This window comes from Colobus angolensis, unplaced genomic scaffold (genome assembly GCF_000951035.1).
Source record: "Colobus angolensis palliatus isolate OR3802 unplaced genomic scaffold, Cang.pa_1.0 Scaffold63, whole genome shotgun sequence".
Classification (NCBI taxonomy): domain Eukaryota; kingdom Metazoa; phylum Chordata; class Mammalia; order Primates; family Cercopithecidae; genus Colobus; species Colobus angolensis.
In genome coordinates this window covers 1,195,651-1,212,186 of record NW_012119932.1, presented here as the reverse complement: position 1 = coordinate 1,212,186, position 16,536 = coordinate 1,195,651, and the positions used below count along the sequence as shown (strand labels likewise).

Below are 16,536 nucleotides of genomic sequence, written 5' to 3'. Positions count from 1 at the left end.
GCGTTCTCAGCTCACTGCAAGCCCTGCCTCCTGGGTTCACACCATTCACCTGCCTCAGCCTCCCAAGTGGCTGGGACTACTGGCTCCCACCACCACGCCCGGCTAATTTTTTGTATTTTTAGTAGAGATGGGGTTTGACCATGTTAGCCAGGATGGTCTCTATCTCCTGTCGTCGTGATCCTCCCACCTCGGCCTCCCAAAGTGCTGGAATTACAGGCGTGAGTCACTGCACCCAGCCTAAAATTGCATTTTTTGCTTGCTAGGTTATATCTTTGACCCTTGAAAGAAGTCAAGTTTAAATTTTTGGGAAATTTCTATTGTTTATGATTGTGACATATTTTGAAAGCTATTTTTCTTCTTTATATGTATATGTAAAACATTTATCTATTAAACAGATTTTAGGTAAACAGCCCTAGGATAATTCATTGATCTTTATTTTTGTCTTCTAAATTTGCATTTTTAAATTTACTTGTTTTATTATTTTATCAATTTGTGTTATTTTGATTGATTCCAGGATAAAATTTGATAACTGTTTAATTCATAAAAGCAATTTTCACATCTTAAATTTTATGTATCTGTTTACCTACCTACCTGCCTATCTACCCACCTACCTACCTTTGCTTTGATAGAAACATTCAGTATGGAATCACTTTTGAAATATATAGGCTTTGGAACAATTTCTTAAAGCAATAAAATGATATGTAAGGCACTAAAAAGGAAAACTGTGTCTAGTAATTAACTCATTCCGTTGCCACAGGAAGTAAAGATGTGTGCAACTGCAGCTGTAATGGCATAAATTTAGAAAGCAAACTTAATTTACTGCTTCTAAAAAAATATCTGTTGGCACAACAAAACTAAAAAGTTCAAAAAAGAGCTATTTTATTTCTGGAAAATGTGTTGGTTTTCTGTTACCATTTGCAAGGATGGGTATCTGTGAGCCTTTATACCATGAGATAAGCCATGATCAACTATGTTGCTCTCTTTTCTTCTTCATAGTGTATGCCAATTAAAGGCCTAGGATTCGTTCTTGGAGCCTATGAGTGCATTTGCAAAGCAGGATTCTATCATCCTGGAGTCTTACCAGTGAACAACTTTCGGAGTAAGTGTCCTTTGTTTCTATGCATATATATGTATATACATCATCTACGCTATTATTACGAAGATTTTCTTTTATCCTTGTTAGAGTTATATGGTTGAATAATCATTGGTTTGGCATTCTTTCATCACTTAAGGAGTTTTAGTTTTAGTTTGCCATCTACAATGCTCTGGAAAACCACTAAAATAGACCAAAAATATTCTTAGGTATATGTCAGTTTTTAATACATTTTAAAAGTCTGAATATATTGTAGCTATCTGGTAAGACCAATGGGGATTTAGTTATTGAAAGATGCTATTACAGAAAGTTCCTAAAACTAATTTTGTCAGTTTGTTTATTTTACTTACCAATGTGTTTATATGTTTTTAATGCTGCATAAAAAGTTACCGTAAAGTGAGCAGCTTAAAGCAGCACAAATTGGTTATCATACAGTTTCCATTGGTTAGGTTCCTAGTCCTGGGTTAGCTAGATCCTAAGCTCAAGGTCTCACCCCTCTAAAATCAAGATGTTGGCTGGGTATAGTGGCTCACGCTTGTAATCCCAGCAATTTGGGAGGCTGAGGTGGGAGGATTTCTTGAGCTCAGGAGTTCAAAACCAGCCTGGACAACATAGTGAGACCTTGTCTCAATAATAATAATGATAATAATAATACAATGCAGAGATCATCTTCAAAAAAATATGTCTACTTGCCATTATTTGCATTATCTGACCTCTATAAACAATCATGACCAGAGCCATGTCTTCATAAATTTAATAAAATATTACTTGCGGAAATTTATAGTTTCAAAAAATAAAAATAAAAGAAACTCAAGGTGTCACTTGGGTGTGATCTTCTCAGAGGCTCAGGGTCCTCTTCAAAGCTCTTTAGGATTGTTGGAAGAATTCAGTTCCCGGCAATTGTAGGCCTGAGGCCCTTATTTTCTGGCTGGATGTCAGCCCGGGATCACTCTTAGTTCCTAAAAGTTGCCTCAAGGCCTAGCTATGTCACCCTCTCACAACATGGCTGATTCCTTTTTCAAGGCTACCAGGAGAATCTCCCTAGCCTGCTAAGACAGAGTCTTAAATGACAGAGTGTAATAATGGGAATGACTCTCCCATCACTTCAGCATACAACGTAGCCCAACCAAAAGAGAGAATGTCCCATCATTTTTACGGATCCACCCACATTCAAATGGAAATGATTATATAGGGCTTCTATTCCAGAACTGCAATTTGGTCATCTGGTTATTTTATTCCTACTCTGGAAAATGTCAGTGTTACAATTAAAGTATTGAGTATTATTCTATCTCTGGAGAATGAACTTTTGCCACATCACCTTATAGCGATTGGATATAGTACCTAAGAAGAAAGACTGTAGTGGTAACGGGGTGGTTTCATGAAAGTTAGGGTTTGGGAGTTGCTAAAACTAGAGTACAGGTCTTTTAAATAGTTACCCATAAATCTTTGCCAGCCCTATTATCTGTGTAGGAATTTGGATTTCTCTGAGGCATACTTCAAAGGGTTCATTGAGATTGAGACCTGAATGTCTTCCTCTGGGAATTTTGGTAGACATTTATAGATTTATATATAGTGCTTTTTCTCTCTTAGAAGGCACTATTCTTGGTCCTGAGACTGTTTACATTTAACTTGTAGGTTCTGGAGGTGAGAAACATTTTGCTGTCTCCTCCGCCACATATTTCAGAGTTTAGTCCTTGTTCTGAGTGAGTTGTTGTAGACAGAATTCTAAGGTGGCCTCCCAGGTTCTGCTTCCACATCTTCTTAAGTGTGGGTGTGAGCTATGAATTTGCTGGGATGCCCACTCCCTTGCTTAGGTTCTGTTATTTAGCAACATAAGAGAGTGAGGATATGGTCACTTTTGTGATTACGTTGTTTTGTCTAAGACTCCATCATAGCAGACTGGAAGGAGAGAGAGAATCTTCTACTGGCTTTGAGGAAGTAAACTACCTTGTTGGGGAGACAGCCATGTGGTTGGGGCTTGAGAGCAGCCTGTAAGAACTGAGAGCAAACCCCACTAATAGCCTACGAGAAAACAGGGACTTCTAGTACTACAGTTGCAGGGAAGTAAATTCTTCCAACAGCCTGAATACTCTCAGAAGAGGACCGTGAGCTCCAGATGAGAATGCAGCCTAGCGAAAACCTTGATTTCAGCCTGGTGAGGCCCTAAGCAGAGAACCCAGTTACGCTGTACCAAGACTTCTATTCAATAGAAACAGGGAAATAATAAACGGACATCTTAAGTCCCTAAACTTTTGATCATTTATAATGTGGCAATTGCAAATATACAATAGCAATCCTGGTAATATATTTTAAGGATGATTATGCTTTTTGGTGTGTGTGTGCCAGACCATGGCAACACTGGAGCTACTTCGGCATTTTTCACGTTTATGGTCCAGACATAACATATGATTCAACACTGAAGGATTAAGGGAAAAGGTTTTAGCTTATGTTCTGTGAAGGTATTTTGTATCTGGTTTACCCACATTTGTTCTCAGCTCCCACTATGTGACTGAAATAAAACATCTAAATATTGTAGAATCAGAGAATGACTATGCCATTTGCTTATAACACTACCAGGAGAAACTGGTTAACCTTTAACAACTTATCTTTATTTAATTTGCACACTCCTACTTTCTTCCTTATTTTAAAAGCCAGTGTTTTCTTACTGGACCTACACTCTAAGAAAAGGCTGCTTCTCTGTGTGAGTCTAACTCCCATGTTATACACATTGCAGCCATGGAAGAGAGGCCACTCTTTTCAGGAAGATGATCTATAATTGAATTTAGCTTTGATTCAGCTTTGACCTCAGCACATACTTAGCCAGGACCAACATTCCTCAGTGACAGAGCTGAACAGTCACTGCATGTTGTAATTTGAAGCCAGTAAGGCAGGGGCCCCCAAGCCTTGGGCTGCCGACTGGTGCCAGTTAATGGCCTGTTAGGAACCTGGCCGCACAGCAGGAGATGGGCAGTGGGTGAGTGAATTAGTCCATTCTCCATTCTCATGCTGCTAGGAAGAAATATTCAAGACTGGGTAATGTATAAAGAAAAGAGATTTAATCAACTCACAGTTTCACATGGCTAGAGAAGCCTCAGGAAACTTACAGTTGTGGAAGGTACCTCTTCACAGGGTGGCAGGAGAGAGAATGAGTGTTGAGCGAATGGGGAAGACCCTTATAAAACCATCAGATCTCATGAGAACTCACTATCATGAGAACAGCAGAGCGGACACTGCTCTCATGATTTAGTTATCTCCACCTGTTCCTGTCCTTGACACATGGGGGATTATTACAATTCAAGGTGAGATTTGGGTGGGGACACAGAGCCAAACCATATCAGTGAGAGAGTATTAATGCCCAAACTCTGCCTCCTATCAAAGTAGTGGTGGCATTAGGTTCTCACAGAAGTGCAAACTCTCATGTGAACTGCACATGTGAGGGATCTAGGTTGCACGCTCCTCATGAGAATCTAATACCTGATGATCTGAGGTGGAGCAGTTTCATCCCCAAACTGTCATCCTGCATACCCTCCACCTGAGTCCGTGGAAAAATTGCCTTCCATGAAACCAGTCTCCGGTGCCAAAAAGGTTGGGGACCACTGCTGTAAGGTACTCTTCGACCAGAAATAGCTTTCCTGATAGCCTTGTCAAGTTGCACGAAAATCCAACATTAATCACTTCTTGTCCTAAAGAGAGAGTAAAACAACCTGACTAGGAATATGAGCTGTGTAAGTCACTGGTGTCATCATCCAAGAACTACTCAATATTTTTTATATTTTGGGCTTATATGAGAATATATTGCTTGTCTCCATGTTTTAATTTATTAGGTCTCTTCATCATAGTATCCAGGCAAGTTATAGGGAACGTTATTTTTATACTTTCTTGATGAGGTTATCTGTGAGATAAGGAATGACCACATGTAGCCCTTGAGCCAAAGGTAAGAAAGGCATTAAGGACCCAACATATAAGCTAACGTGGAAAACTGCTAACACAGTACATGGCATATAATAAGTGGTCAATACACAGTTAAATAATTAAATACACATGTACCCACATATACAAACAAAATATTAATCATGCATGTAAAGAGATATCTCCTAAGCACCACTGGTCATTAGAACCTTATCTCAAATATTTTATTATATTAGGATAACCAGTGACTTTAGCTAGGACCTTTGGAGAATGAATTCTACAATAGGAGGAAATTAGTTGCCTAATAGGGAGAAACAAAGGATATACAGCAAAGATAAAATTCACTTGATTTATAACTGTAAATACAGAAAAAAGACCCCAAATTCCTAAATCTCTTGTAGTCTTGTGTCCCCTTTGGAGAGAGGAGCTAAGATGTGGTGCTGATCTCTTAGAGAAAATATAAATATGACTTAAAAATTCCGTTAAAATGTGAAGTGATTTAAAAATCTTTATTTAGACCTAGGTCCACAGTAAACAAATGGCTCATGAAGACCAAGAGAATGTATTCAAATAACATGGTATGAAATTGTGTTGACAGTCCAGAGACCTTGTTCCTGGCATCTCTCTTGAAATTAGTAATCATATGCGAGTTAATGGGATCTGACATCTGGATAGTAGCAGGATTTCAGAATAACCAAGTACTGATGTTTCGCTATCTCTTCAAATCTGGGTTGTTCCCTTCCAGGTGGTTGAAATACAAGCTTGTGACTAGCTCATCTTCCTCAGATTCATCTCTCCTAGTATGGATTCTGTCTTCAGTAAAACTGCTTTTATCTTTTGTGTGGATATAGTGCCAGTCTTTCAGTCTTATTTCTTTGAGCTTTTGGATTGACTTCAGCCTGTATACATTTCCAAATCTCAATTTACAAGTGACTCATACCCAAAAATGATAATCCCTACTTACCCAGCTCTAGTGCTATTGATATGAGAAGATGCGATAGGAGGAAAAAGATAACAAAGTAATTAGAGACATAAAGAGTATGCAGTTCTGGAAGAAAAAGAAGGGAAGCTCTTTGAAAGCAGTACAATTTAGGGATTCTGGCTGAGCTCTACAGCAAATGTTAAGCAAGGCTGACTTGTCTCTGGGATGAGTCTTGGTTTTCTTGCCTTGCTTGAGTCTCACATTCTCTTCCTACTCTCTTTCATGGCTGGGGAGTTGGGACATGTGCCTTTCCAAAAATCTCAAAGTTGAAAAGAACAAAGAAATGCTGAGAAAATGTTTCAGATCAGAGGCTAAGAAACATGGCAAGTAAATCCAATGCATGATCCTAGATTTCACCTTAGATGGAGAAAAGTAGCCACAAAGGACATTATTCTGGCAATTGATGAAATTTGAATATGGGCTATGTATTAGATGATAATATTATATCAGAATTAAATTTGCAACTTTGATAATTGTAATGTGGTTTTGTGTGAGGAGGCCCTTTTCATAGGACATGCTAGCTGAAGTGTCTATGGGTAAAGGGATATAGAATCTCCATCCTATACTTACATGGTTCAGGAAGAATAGTATACGTTAAATTTATATAAACATCTATCAAGACAATAGACATTTGCTTTCTGAAGACTAAGCTCAGTATGTCTCTAGTATCTATTCCAAACTTAGATGAAACAGATTAAAAGAGCTTGAACACCACAATCTCATAAATAGCATCGTCACTTTCACCACTGGTCTGACTTCAACCTTGTAGTCTCGTCCTGAAGCTAGGCTTTTACTGTATTATAGGAACCTAGTCCTAATCAGTTTTACTCTAGTTATAGAAGAAAGATTCTCCATCCAATTGCCGATCTTATGTTTTTGCCTCAGTAATTTGCTCAATTTTCATATATTTTTCATTAGTCTTATTTGTAGGGACTAATGAAAAATACAAATCGAACATATTTCCAGACCTCAGATTATTTCAGTTCACTTGTCCTAAAAATGAGCTGTGGACTGAGATATAGTACTTCAGTCCTCCGAAAATCTTCCTTTTCCTCCACTAGCTGAAATACTACTTTATTAGACTTTTCCCCTCATTTAATATAATTGTATATATTTGCATTATTTTACTTTACTAGACTGCTAATTAGAGACTTACTTATATTAACAATCATCTTTCCCCAAATATTAAAGAAAGACCTCTGGCAGGGAAATTTGACTATTAATTAGCTCACTGTGGTAGGAAAAATGTCTGAAACTTCATTTACCAATATAATAGTGACAATTTTCTTTGCATGGTAGAATTATTTGTAATTTTTGTCTTCTTTTTGCTTCTGTATTTTCTTTTTTCCTAAGTAAAAATACATTTCTTACACAAAATCACAACGTTTTAAAAATAAAATATAACATTCAGGACATATTCCTACCTGACTTAGCAAATTTAGAAACTTTGAAAAGATACAAGGTATTTACATTGCCTCTAAGTATCTCTCCACAAATTACTATTTACAAAGAAAAAAGTAAGCTACAGTGAACAGACTTGTGGCATACCACCTTCCCAAGTAATTAATCAAAGTAGCATACTCAATTATTGGGACAAACTGACTCCTTGTGCCTCCTGGTATGTTACACTGAGGATACAGCATTATTTTTATGATGTTCCTACCAAAAGTTAATAATCTGAATCTAATCATGAGGAAATATCAGGCACATCAAAACTGAGGGATATTCTATAAAATAACTGGTCTGTGCTTTCCAAAAATCTCAAAGTTGAAAAGAATAAAGAAATGCTGAGGAATTGTTTCAAATCAGAGGCTAAGATACATGGCAAGTAAATTCAATGCATGATCCTAGATTTCACCCTACATGGAGAAAAGTAGCCGCAAAGGACATGATTCTGGCAACTGATGAAATTTGAATATGGGCTATGTATTAGGTGATAATATAGTATCAGTATTAAATTTCCAACTTTGATCATTGTAATGTGGTTTTGTGTGAGGAGGCCCTTTTCATAGGACATGCTAGCTGAAGTGTCTATGGGTAAAGGGATATAGAATCTCCATCCTATACTTACATGGTTCAGGAAGAATAGCATACATTTAAATTTATAAACATCTATCAAGACAATCTGAATGGTAAAATAAATACAGCAGAATGTAAATAATTGATGAATCTGGGTAAAGAATATATTGGATTTATTTTTACTATTCTTGTAGATTTTCTGTAAAATTTAAGTGATATCACAGTTAAAAGTTACAAAATCTAACTTTCAGAATATCTGTTTTAATTCAAAGGACTTAAATATTTCAATAATTGTAGCTTTGGTGGGTTAATTAGACATTTGTGATTTGGAGCAAAAATTCACTTATCAAAGGGAATTTATTGCTATCAAAAGGGACACGACTTTAAATTATTTTTATCATAAAAATATATACTCATTAAATACACTTTGGAATGTATACAAAAGTGGAATTTTAAAGGCCATTCAAAATCTATTTTTCATTTAATTCTTTTCAGTTTATAGTTTGTACACAAATGTCTGTATATATCATCTTTCTAAAAATTTGGAATTATATTTACTTAAAATATCATACATAGTTTCCTTGAACATAATTTTAATAGTTACATAGAATTCCATTGAATAAACGCACTGTGGTTTGCTTAACCATTCTAAGGTTTATACTTTTACTAGTTTCTATAAATATAAGATTATATTTGTATAAAAATATCTAGAAGTTTTATGGGTATTTTTCTTGTCAGTGAAAATAAGGCAAGCAAATAAGTTAACATACTGTTCACAAATTGTCACAATTTATTTTGGCAGGCTTATGATTATAGGTGAACATTTTAGATTCCTCAGATGGCATGTAAATGCTACTGTAACCTTCTCCCAATGTCCTCTGTATTTTTTCTGAAGGCAACACTCATATAGGAAACTAAAGAGCTGCTACTGCCAGAGCTATATAGCTTTATACATTTGCCATTTGTCTTCAGGACGTATTTGTTTTATCTGAAAGTTCTAAGTCTCATCTTCAAGGGTTTTTAGATTTCAGCAAGGCAGATTGGCATTCTGTGCATGGAGGATGCGTTTCCAGTTGCTCAATCAAATTTTGATACAACATGGTTTCTAAACAGATTTGCCCATAGGTGCCAAAGTCAGCTGTGCTAACTCATATTCTTAATGTGTTTTTCTAGTTTGTTTCCAGCAACTTGAAAAATATTACTTTGATTAAATTTCTTAAGCATACAGGGTTTGAGAGCATAAACAATGAAGTAGTGAGTTGAATGTTATTTTCAACTAAGCATCTGTATTATAGATCAGTTAATTTATTCTTTTGAGAGGGCACTTTCATCAGTAACAATTGTTTACTGAGTATCCAATATGTATAAACTACTAAGGTGTTAAGTGTATAAAGAGATACATCTATAAATCATGGCCCCATTTCAAATAATGTAAAATTTTAAATAAGCATAAGCTTAAGAACAGAGCTTATTTGCTGTCTGGGAGCACATCTTGTAGTTACATGAAAAGAAGCCTAAAACTGTCATTAGCACAATCCTTTCTTTATTCTCTGTGTGTGACTGTTCTATCCTCTGCGTTTGTTTCTATGCTACCGATAATTGTACAAAATCACACACTATCTTGACTATGTTTCTTAGTAATGCATACTGTCTTACTCTAACTGGATTATTTTTCTGCCAAGTGATCTGACAAATCATCTTATATTATATCTCTGCCTCAGCCTTCATGTCTTTAGTCTCAAAAAAGGCCTTCCTCACTCTCAATAAGTATTCTTACCTGCTTTGTTGAGAAGGATAAGACTCTACAAGATTGGCTGCCACATTTTTTCTACTTCAAAATGTATTTTTTTCCAACTGATTCCTTCTTTCTGCTAAAAAACAGTACCCCTGTTAAAAATCTTTGATTTACCTCTACTTTTTTCCAGTGTTAGAAGAGATATCAAATATTCTTAGAGTTAATTTCTCCAACTATGCTGTTGATTACATCCAATCATGACTTCTCAAATCCTTCCTTTACCAGTTTTCTCATATAGTTACTCAATTTCAAATGGCCCATTTTTCCTGGATGCAGTTGTATTATGATCTCACCTGTTTCAAAGAAAACAAACAAACAAAAACAAAATCACTTTTTAAAAATACCATCATTATTCCTATCAACCATGAGTTTTTCTTGCTTTTTTTATTCAATAGTGCATTTATTTAAATAATCTATCTTATTACTTATTTAGTATGTAAGCCTTGACAACTTAGGGACTAAATCTCCTACTCTATGGAAACTATTGTCTTATAGGTCAGTGAAGAATAAAGTAATTATTAAATCTTGTAGACTTTTCTCAGTCCTATTGATCACATTATAGCATTTTTTAGTAAATTTCATTTCTGTTATGACACTGTAAATACTCTTCCCTGTCTAGCATTTCCCTCTGTACATTTCCCAATAATTATCTTATCCACTCCCAGAGATCTCTGCAGGTTCTGTCTCTAACATTCACTCTGTATCTCAGTTCTTTCTTCTAACTTCTCTGTTTCGGAGGAATATCTTTTTTTAAGGCACCATGAATTTCTAATTACTCTTTGCATCTTCTATATTTGGAGAAGAGGAGAAAGGGCCAGTTACTATGATTTCTATAAATATTAATAATCTCAACCAGGTGCGGTGGCTCACACCTGTAATCCCAGCACTTTGGGAGGCCGAGGCAGGTGGATCACTAGGTCAAAAGTTTGAGACCAGCCTGACCAACATGGTGAAACCCTGTCTCTACTAAAAATACAAAAATTAGCCAGGCATGGTGGCCCGTGTCTGTAGTCCCAGCTACTGAGGAAGCTGAGGCAGGAGAATCACTTGAACCTAGGAGACGGAGGTCGCAGTGAGCCGAGATCATGCCACTGCACTCCAGCTTGGGTGACAGAGTGAGACTCCATCTCAAAAATAAATAAATAAATAATTCATTTAATCCCACAGCAATTCATATTTCATAAATAAGTAAACTAAGACCCCAAGTGGTCTAGTGAGTTGTCTCATGTCATAGAGTTTTCTGGAGTAGGGAACAAAGTTTGCTTGACAATAAAATCCATTTGCTTTTCATCATGTAACAGAATGATGACTCTTAAACAGCATTATATCCATAATCATCAGAGAAATACTCAATTGTGTTTTTGCTATTGTCTTTACTGAGGAAACAAAGCAGACAAATACATTGTAGAAAGATTGTGAACCTTTAATAGGGGTTGAAAGGAACCAAGACTTTCTGTTAAACTGTGTATTATTAAAATGCTGTTAACTAGAAGAACCTCTTTCTCAAATTCCTCAGTTAATCAAAGTTGTGTTATATACTGAAGTGGGTTCATATTCATTGATGTCTTTTATATGAATTCAGAGTTGGAAATTGTTTCTGTTTCTTTTTTCTTCATATTTGTCATTAATTGGATAGATGTTGGTGCTAAACTCATCTTAACTATTAAAAAGAAGCTTTACCTATTGGGCTTCAGAAGTAACTTAAGGTTGATAACTGAGACAGAAGAACCTAAAATTAAAAGGAGGATCGATAGCAGTTAAGTGAATAGTGTTGAAAATGTCCTAAGAGCATGCAAAGTGGGAAATTACATGATAGCTTATAAGTATGGACTGTACTCTTGGCAAAGGATGTACCATCATTAGGCAAATTGCACACTGAACAACTGTCAATTAAATACCATTTTACCTAATTTAGACCTAATGAACTTGGTAGATGAGATCCCTGATGAATGAATTAAGGAGCAGTCAAAGTCTCATTTTGGATTCTGTGCTATCTAGGTCAAGAAGTTCCCAAAGGTATGCATGTATTTACTCGGTACATAAAAACATCAACTTTCTTATTCCTACTTCTGGTTAATTCTCTTACAAATATTTGTGGAATATGATTTGTGCTTTTCAGTTGGTGAGTGGTAGATAACGATATAAAAGACTTAGAAGGCCAGGCACAGTGGCTCACGCCTGTAATCGCAGCACTTTGGGAGGCAGAGGTGGGCGGATCATGAGGTCAGGAGATTGAGGTCATTCTGGCTAACATGGTGAAACCCCATCTCTACTAAAAATACAAAAATTTAGCCAGGCGCGGTGGCGGGAGCTTGTAGTCCTAGCTACTTGGGAGGCTGAGGCAGGAGAATGGCGTGAACCCGGGAGGCAGAGCTGGCAGTGAGCCAAGATTGTGCCACTGCACTCCAGCCTGGGGGACAGAGCAAGATTCCATCTCAGAAAAAAAAAAAAAAGACTTAGGAAAACTGTTCCCTGCCCTCATGAAGCTTTTGAAATTTTGCTAATTTTCCTCAACCACTGTCACTGATGATTTTTAAAATCAAAAGGATAAAAAGAATTTTGTAAGAGTCTAAAGTAAAAGTAACTCTTTCTCCTAGCAAGAGAGTTGATAAAAGGTCTTTAATAAATGAGAAAAGGAATGAGGAGTCAAGGATGTCTTTTGACTCTATACTCAATCTTACTTACCTAAGAGGTGGAAATGACACTGTGGTTTTATTTGGAACTTTCAGGAAGGGGTCCGGATCAACATATTTCAGGAAGTACAAAAGATGTGTCAGAAGAAGCCTATGTCTGCCTACCTTGCAGGGAGGGCTGCCCCTTCTGTGCGGATGACAGCCCGTGCTTCGTCCAGGAGGATAAGTATTTGCGACTTGCCATCATCTCCTTCCAAGCCCTGTGTATGCTGCTCGACTTCGTTAGCATGCTGGTGGTCTACCACTTTCGCAAAGCAAAGGTAAACCCAGGTACCCTGGTTATGATCCTCTTGTTATAGAGCAACCTCTTTTTAAGCAAACAGAGTTTTCACATTCAAGTTTCTTCTCTACTAAGCAGCAGTCTTTCTATAATATGATTGGACTAGAATATGAAAGTTATATTCTTCAGCTGACCAGAAAAATAGAGATTAAAACATGATACTTTAACATTTACAGAATGTTTCCCCCTGTTTAGTCTGGATCTCAAGTGCTTCATTGACTTAAATGACTCTCCTTTACATCATGTCTTTGGCCTCTAAAGAAACTTATTCTGCCAGTATCCAATGTATTATTAATATTTTTGTATCTAAGAAGCTTTGTTATGTTTATTATATTTTTCTTATGTTTAAAGATGGTAAATGACTCAACTATTTTTTAGCACATTATACTTTGAAGAATGAATTTATTTATGACCTTATATTTTGTCTTACATTAGTGTCCCAGAATAATAACAATCCTGGGAAGAACTTATACAGCTTTGGAGAGAACATGTCCTTTGGTTCTATTCTAAGTAATCAAGAGTAGTATAGACCAGGAGTAGTGGCTCATGCCTGTAATCTCAGCACATTGAGAGGCCAAGGCTGGAGAACTGTTTGAGGCCAGGAGTTTGAGACCAGCCTGACCAACATAGCAAGACCCTGTCTCTACAAAAAATAAGTAAATTAAAAAACCATTTATCTACAAAAAAAAAAAATTAAAAAACCATTTCGCTACAAAACAAAAACAAAAAAACAAAAACTAGCCAGTGTGGTCGTGCCTGCCTATAGTCCCAACTATTTAGGAGGCTGAGACAGGAGTATCTCTTGAGCCTAGAGTTCAAGACTACAGTGAGCTCTTATCACACCACTGTACTTCTGCCTGGGTGACAGAGTGAGACCCTGCCCTGTCTCAATAAAAAGGGGTGGGTAGAAGCATTTGTATGCCTTTCAGTCGGGGGTAGATGAAATGTTAAAATGTGCAGGACAAAGCTTTGGGGGAAGCTTTCTCAAGTTGGCCACCCAATTAGTTACATGTAGCCAGTGTTGTATTCGAATTTGTGGTTCTGATGCTTGCAGAAATGTATTTGTGCCATTGGAAAGAAAACAAAACCTAAAGTTTCCAATCTTTTCCAAATTCAAAGGACCTCTTTATAGTGGGAAAGTTGTACAGATTGGTTTAGATTACAGAGCTAATTGAAGGTATAAAGTGTTCCCATTAGAAATTGTTTTAAAAACCCTCTGTGAATGGCATCTATTATGAAGCCTCAAGTTACACATTTTTATTATTAAAAAGCCTCTGTTGAGATTCTAGGAGATTGTATTCATTTTGTTAATGTTATAGACTTTGATAGTCATTTAAAATGGACAATTTCATTAACAGAAGAATCCAGCACAAATTAAAATCAAGCTTTAAGTCTGCAAGAAAGTGCAAACAGGCAGGTTGCTCCTCATTTAACCAATGCTTAATCTTTCTTTTGCAACAAACTATGTGTTATATAATAAAAATAGTAGGCAAGTAGAGTTGAGAAATATATAACCACTGTTACCTAGATAAAATTAATTGGTTTTGTAAAAAGCCTGTCAGTGGCATAGCAGGTAGAATTGAAAGGTCTGTTTATTAATTTCTCTGAAATCTCTCTGATATAATGTAATTCATTGATATGGTAGATAACACACAGGTCCCTAGGAATTTTAATTGATTTTGATAATTAATGATTGCTCTGCTAAATGAGTCAGTAATACATGGTAGGTAAAATATTACATTGGATATTAAAAAACCTGAGATAGTTCTGACAAGACTAATGTCTTAATAAATGTTAATGTCACTTAGCTTTGCCAGTTATTAAACCTTGCTAATTTCCCTGGACCTTCATGTGAAATGTCATTTTAATGACAAAAATCCTACTTTACAGGACTATAATGAGAATAGATAGCTTTACATGTTATTTTAGTGAAACTTCTATAGATTAAAAACTATTAATAGTAGAAATTGATAAATTAAACATTATCTAGTTTTCAGATGGTCACCTTTCAAAGAATCAGTTTTTGCAGAATGTAACATAATGAAAGTGGGATACAAGCTAATAAAGTGAATGAACATAGACTATGTATACTGATGAAAAAAAATGTTTGATGCAATTTTCTGCTGTGATTTCAATTGCTAAAAGCAATTGTAAAAATGATAGAACATTCCAGTATAGAGATTGGAGATTTATAGCATGTAGAATTTGGAATCGCTTTTTAAAGATTTCCTGTGTCTTTGCAACATTTCTTTGGATGAAGAAGAAACTTGATGATCTCTTTTGTAGCAATATTGACATTTCTTTAGGAGTTTCCTATTACATTCTCTACTCATCGATAATTAAAAGAACAAAGCCCACACAATTTATCAATTTACATCTATTTTGACAAAAAAATCCAATTGTAATACAGAAGTAGCATAACAATTGCGGGTAAGTGTGCAGACTCAGATTGTTTAGATTTGAATTCTGTCTCAGCTCCTTGCGTACTATGAGACTTTGTGAGAATTGCTTAGCCCTTTTTTGTCTAGTTTTCTCCTCTGTAAAATGGCATTCACACGCCAGGTACAAAAATTAAATTAAAATGGATCATAGATCAAAATGAGAGAGTAAAAACCCAAGAAAGTTTTATTAGGGTAAACACTGGCATAAATCTTCATGAACTTCAGTTAAGCAGTGGGTTCTTAAATATGACATCACAAGCATACACGACAAAAGAAGTAGATAAATTTGACTTCATGAAAACTTTTTTGTATCAAAGACAGCATCAAGAAAGTAAAAAGAAAACACATAGAATGATGAAGATATTTGTAAATCCTACCTGTGATAAGGAATAGTATCCAGAATATGTAAAGGACCGGTAACCAATCAATAAAAAGAGAAGTAAAACCAATTTAAAAAGTGAGCCAAGGATCTAAATAAACATTTCTCCAAAGAAAATATAGAAATAAGCCAAAATGTGTATGAAAGGATTATCAACACGTAGTCATTAGGAAAACGCAACTCAAACTAGCATAGCTAAAAATAGAAAAGACGGTAACAAGTGTTGCGGATGTGGAGAAATTGACACTCTCATTCATTCCTGTGGGAAATGTAAAATGGTACAGCCCTTTTGAAAAATAGTTTGGCAGTCCCTCAAAAAGTTAAAACTCGAAGTATGATATGACCCAGCAATTCCACTCCCGGTATATATCCAGAAGAACTGAAAACATATGTCTACAAAGAAATATGCACACCAATGTTCATAGGACATGGATGAACCTTGAAAACTGCTAAGTAAAAGCGTTACAAAAGATCACATATTATATCATTTCGTTTAAATGAAATGCTCAGAAGAGGCAAATTCATGGAGACAAGTAAATTAGTGATTAGCAGGGACTACCAGGAAGGAAGAATGGGGAGTTACCGCTAATGAATTCAAGCTTTGTTTTTGGAACAACAAAAATGTTACAAAATTAGATTATAGTAATAGTTGTACCCCTCTATCAATAGGCTAAAAACTACTGGATTATATACTTTAAAAATGTGAATATTGAAGGGGGCGGAGCAAGATGGCTGAATAGGAACAGCTCCAGTCTCCAGCTCCCAGCTCCAGTGACACAGAAGACAGGGGATTTCTGCATTTTCAACTGAGGTACTGGGTTTATCTCACTAGGGAGTGCTGGACAATAGGTGCTGGTCAGCTGTTGCAGCTCGACCAGCGAGAGCTGAAGCAGGGCAAGGCATCGCCTCACCTGGGAAGCGCAAGGGGGAAGGGAATCCCTTTTC

General features: G+C 36.2%; 1 protein-coding gene across 1 annotated transcript in view; it reads left to right on the top strand.

The window, feature by feature from the left end:
* The window catches only part of GPR158 (G protein-coupled receptor 158), a 438,191-nt gene that overhangs the window by 208,803 nt on the left and 212,852 nt on the right, over window positions 1–16,536 (top strand). Inside the window, exons 3-4 of the mRNA XM_011963821.1 lie at window positions 997–1,099; window positions 12,528–12,751. Coding sequence (XP_011819211.1) covers window positions 997–1,099; window positions 12,528–12,751 — 327 coding nt within the window. The remainder of the gene's footprint in view (window positions 1–996; window positions 1,100–12,527; window positions 12,752–16,536) is intronic.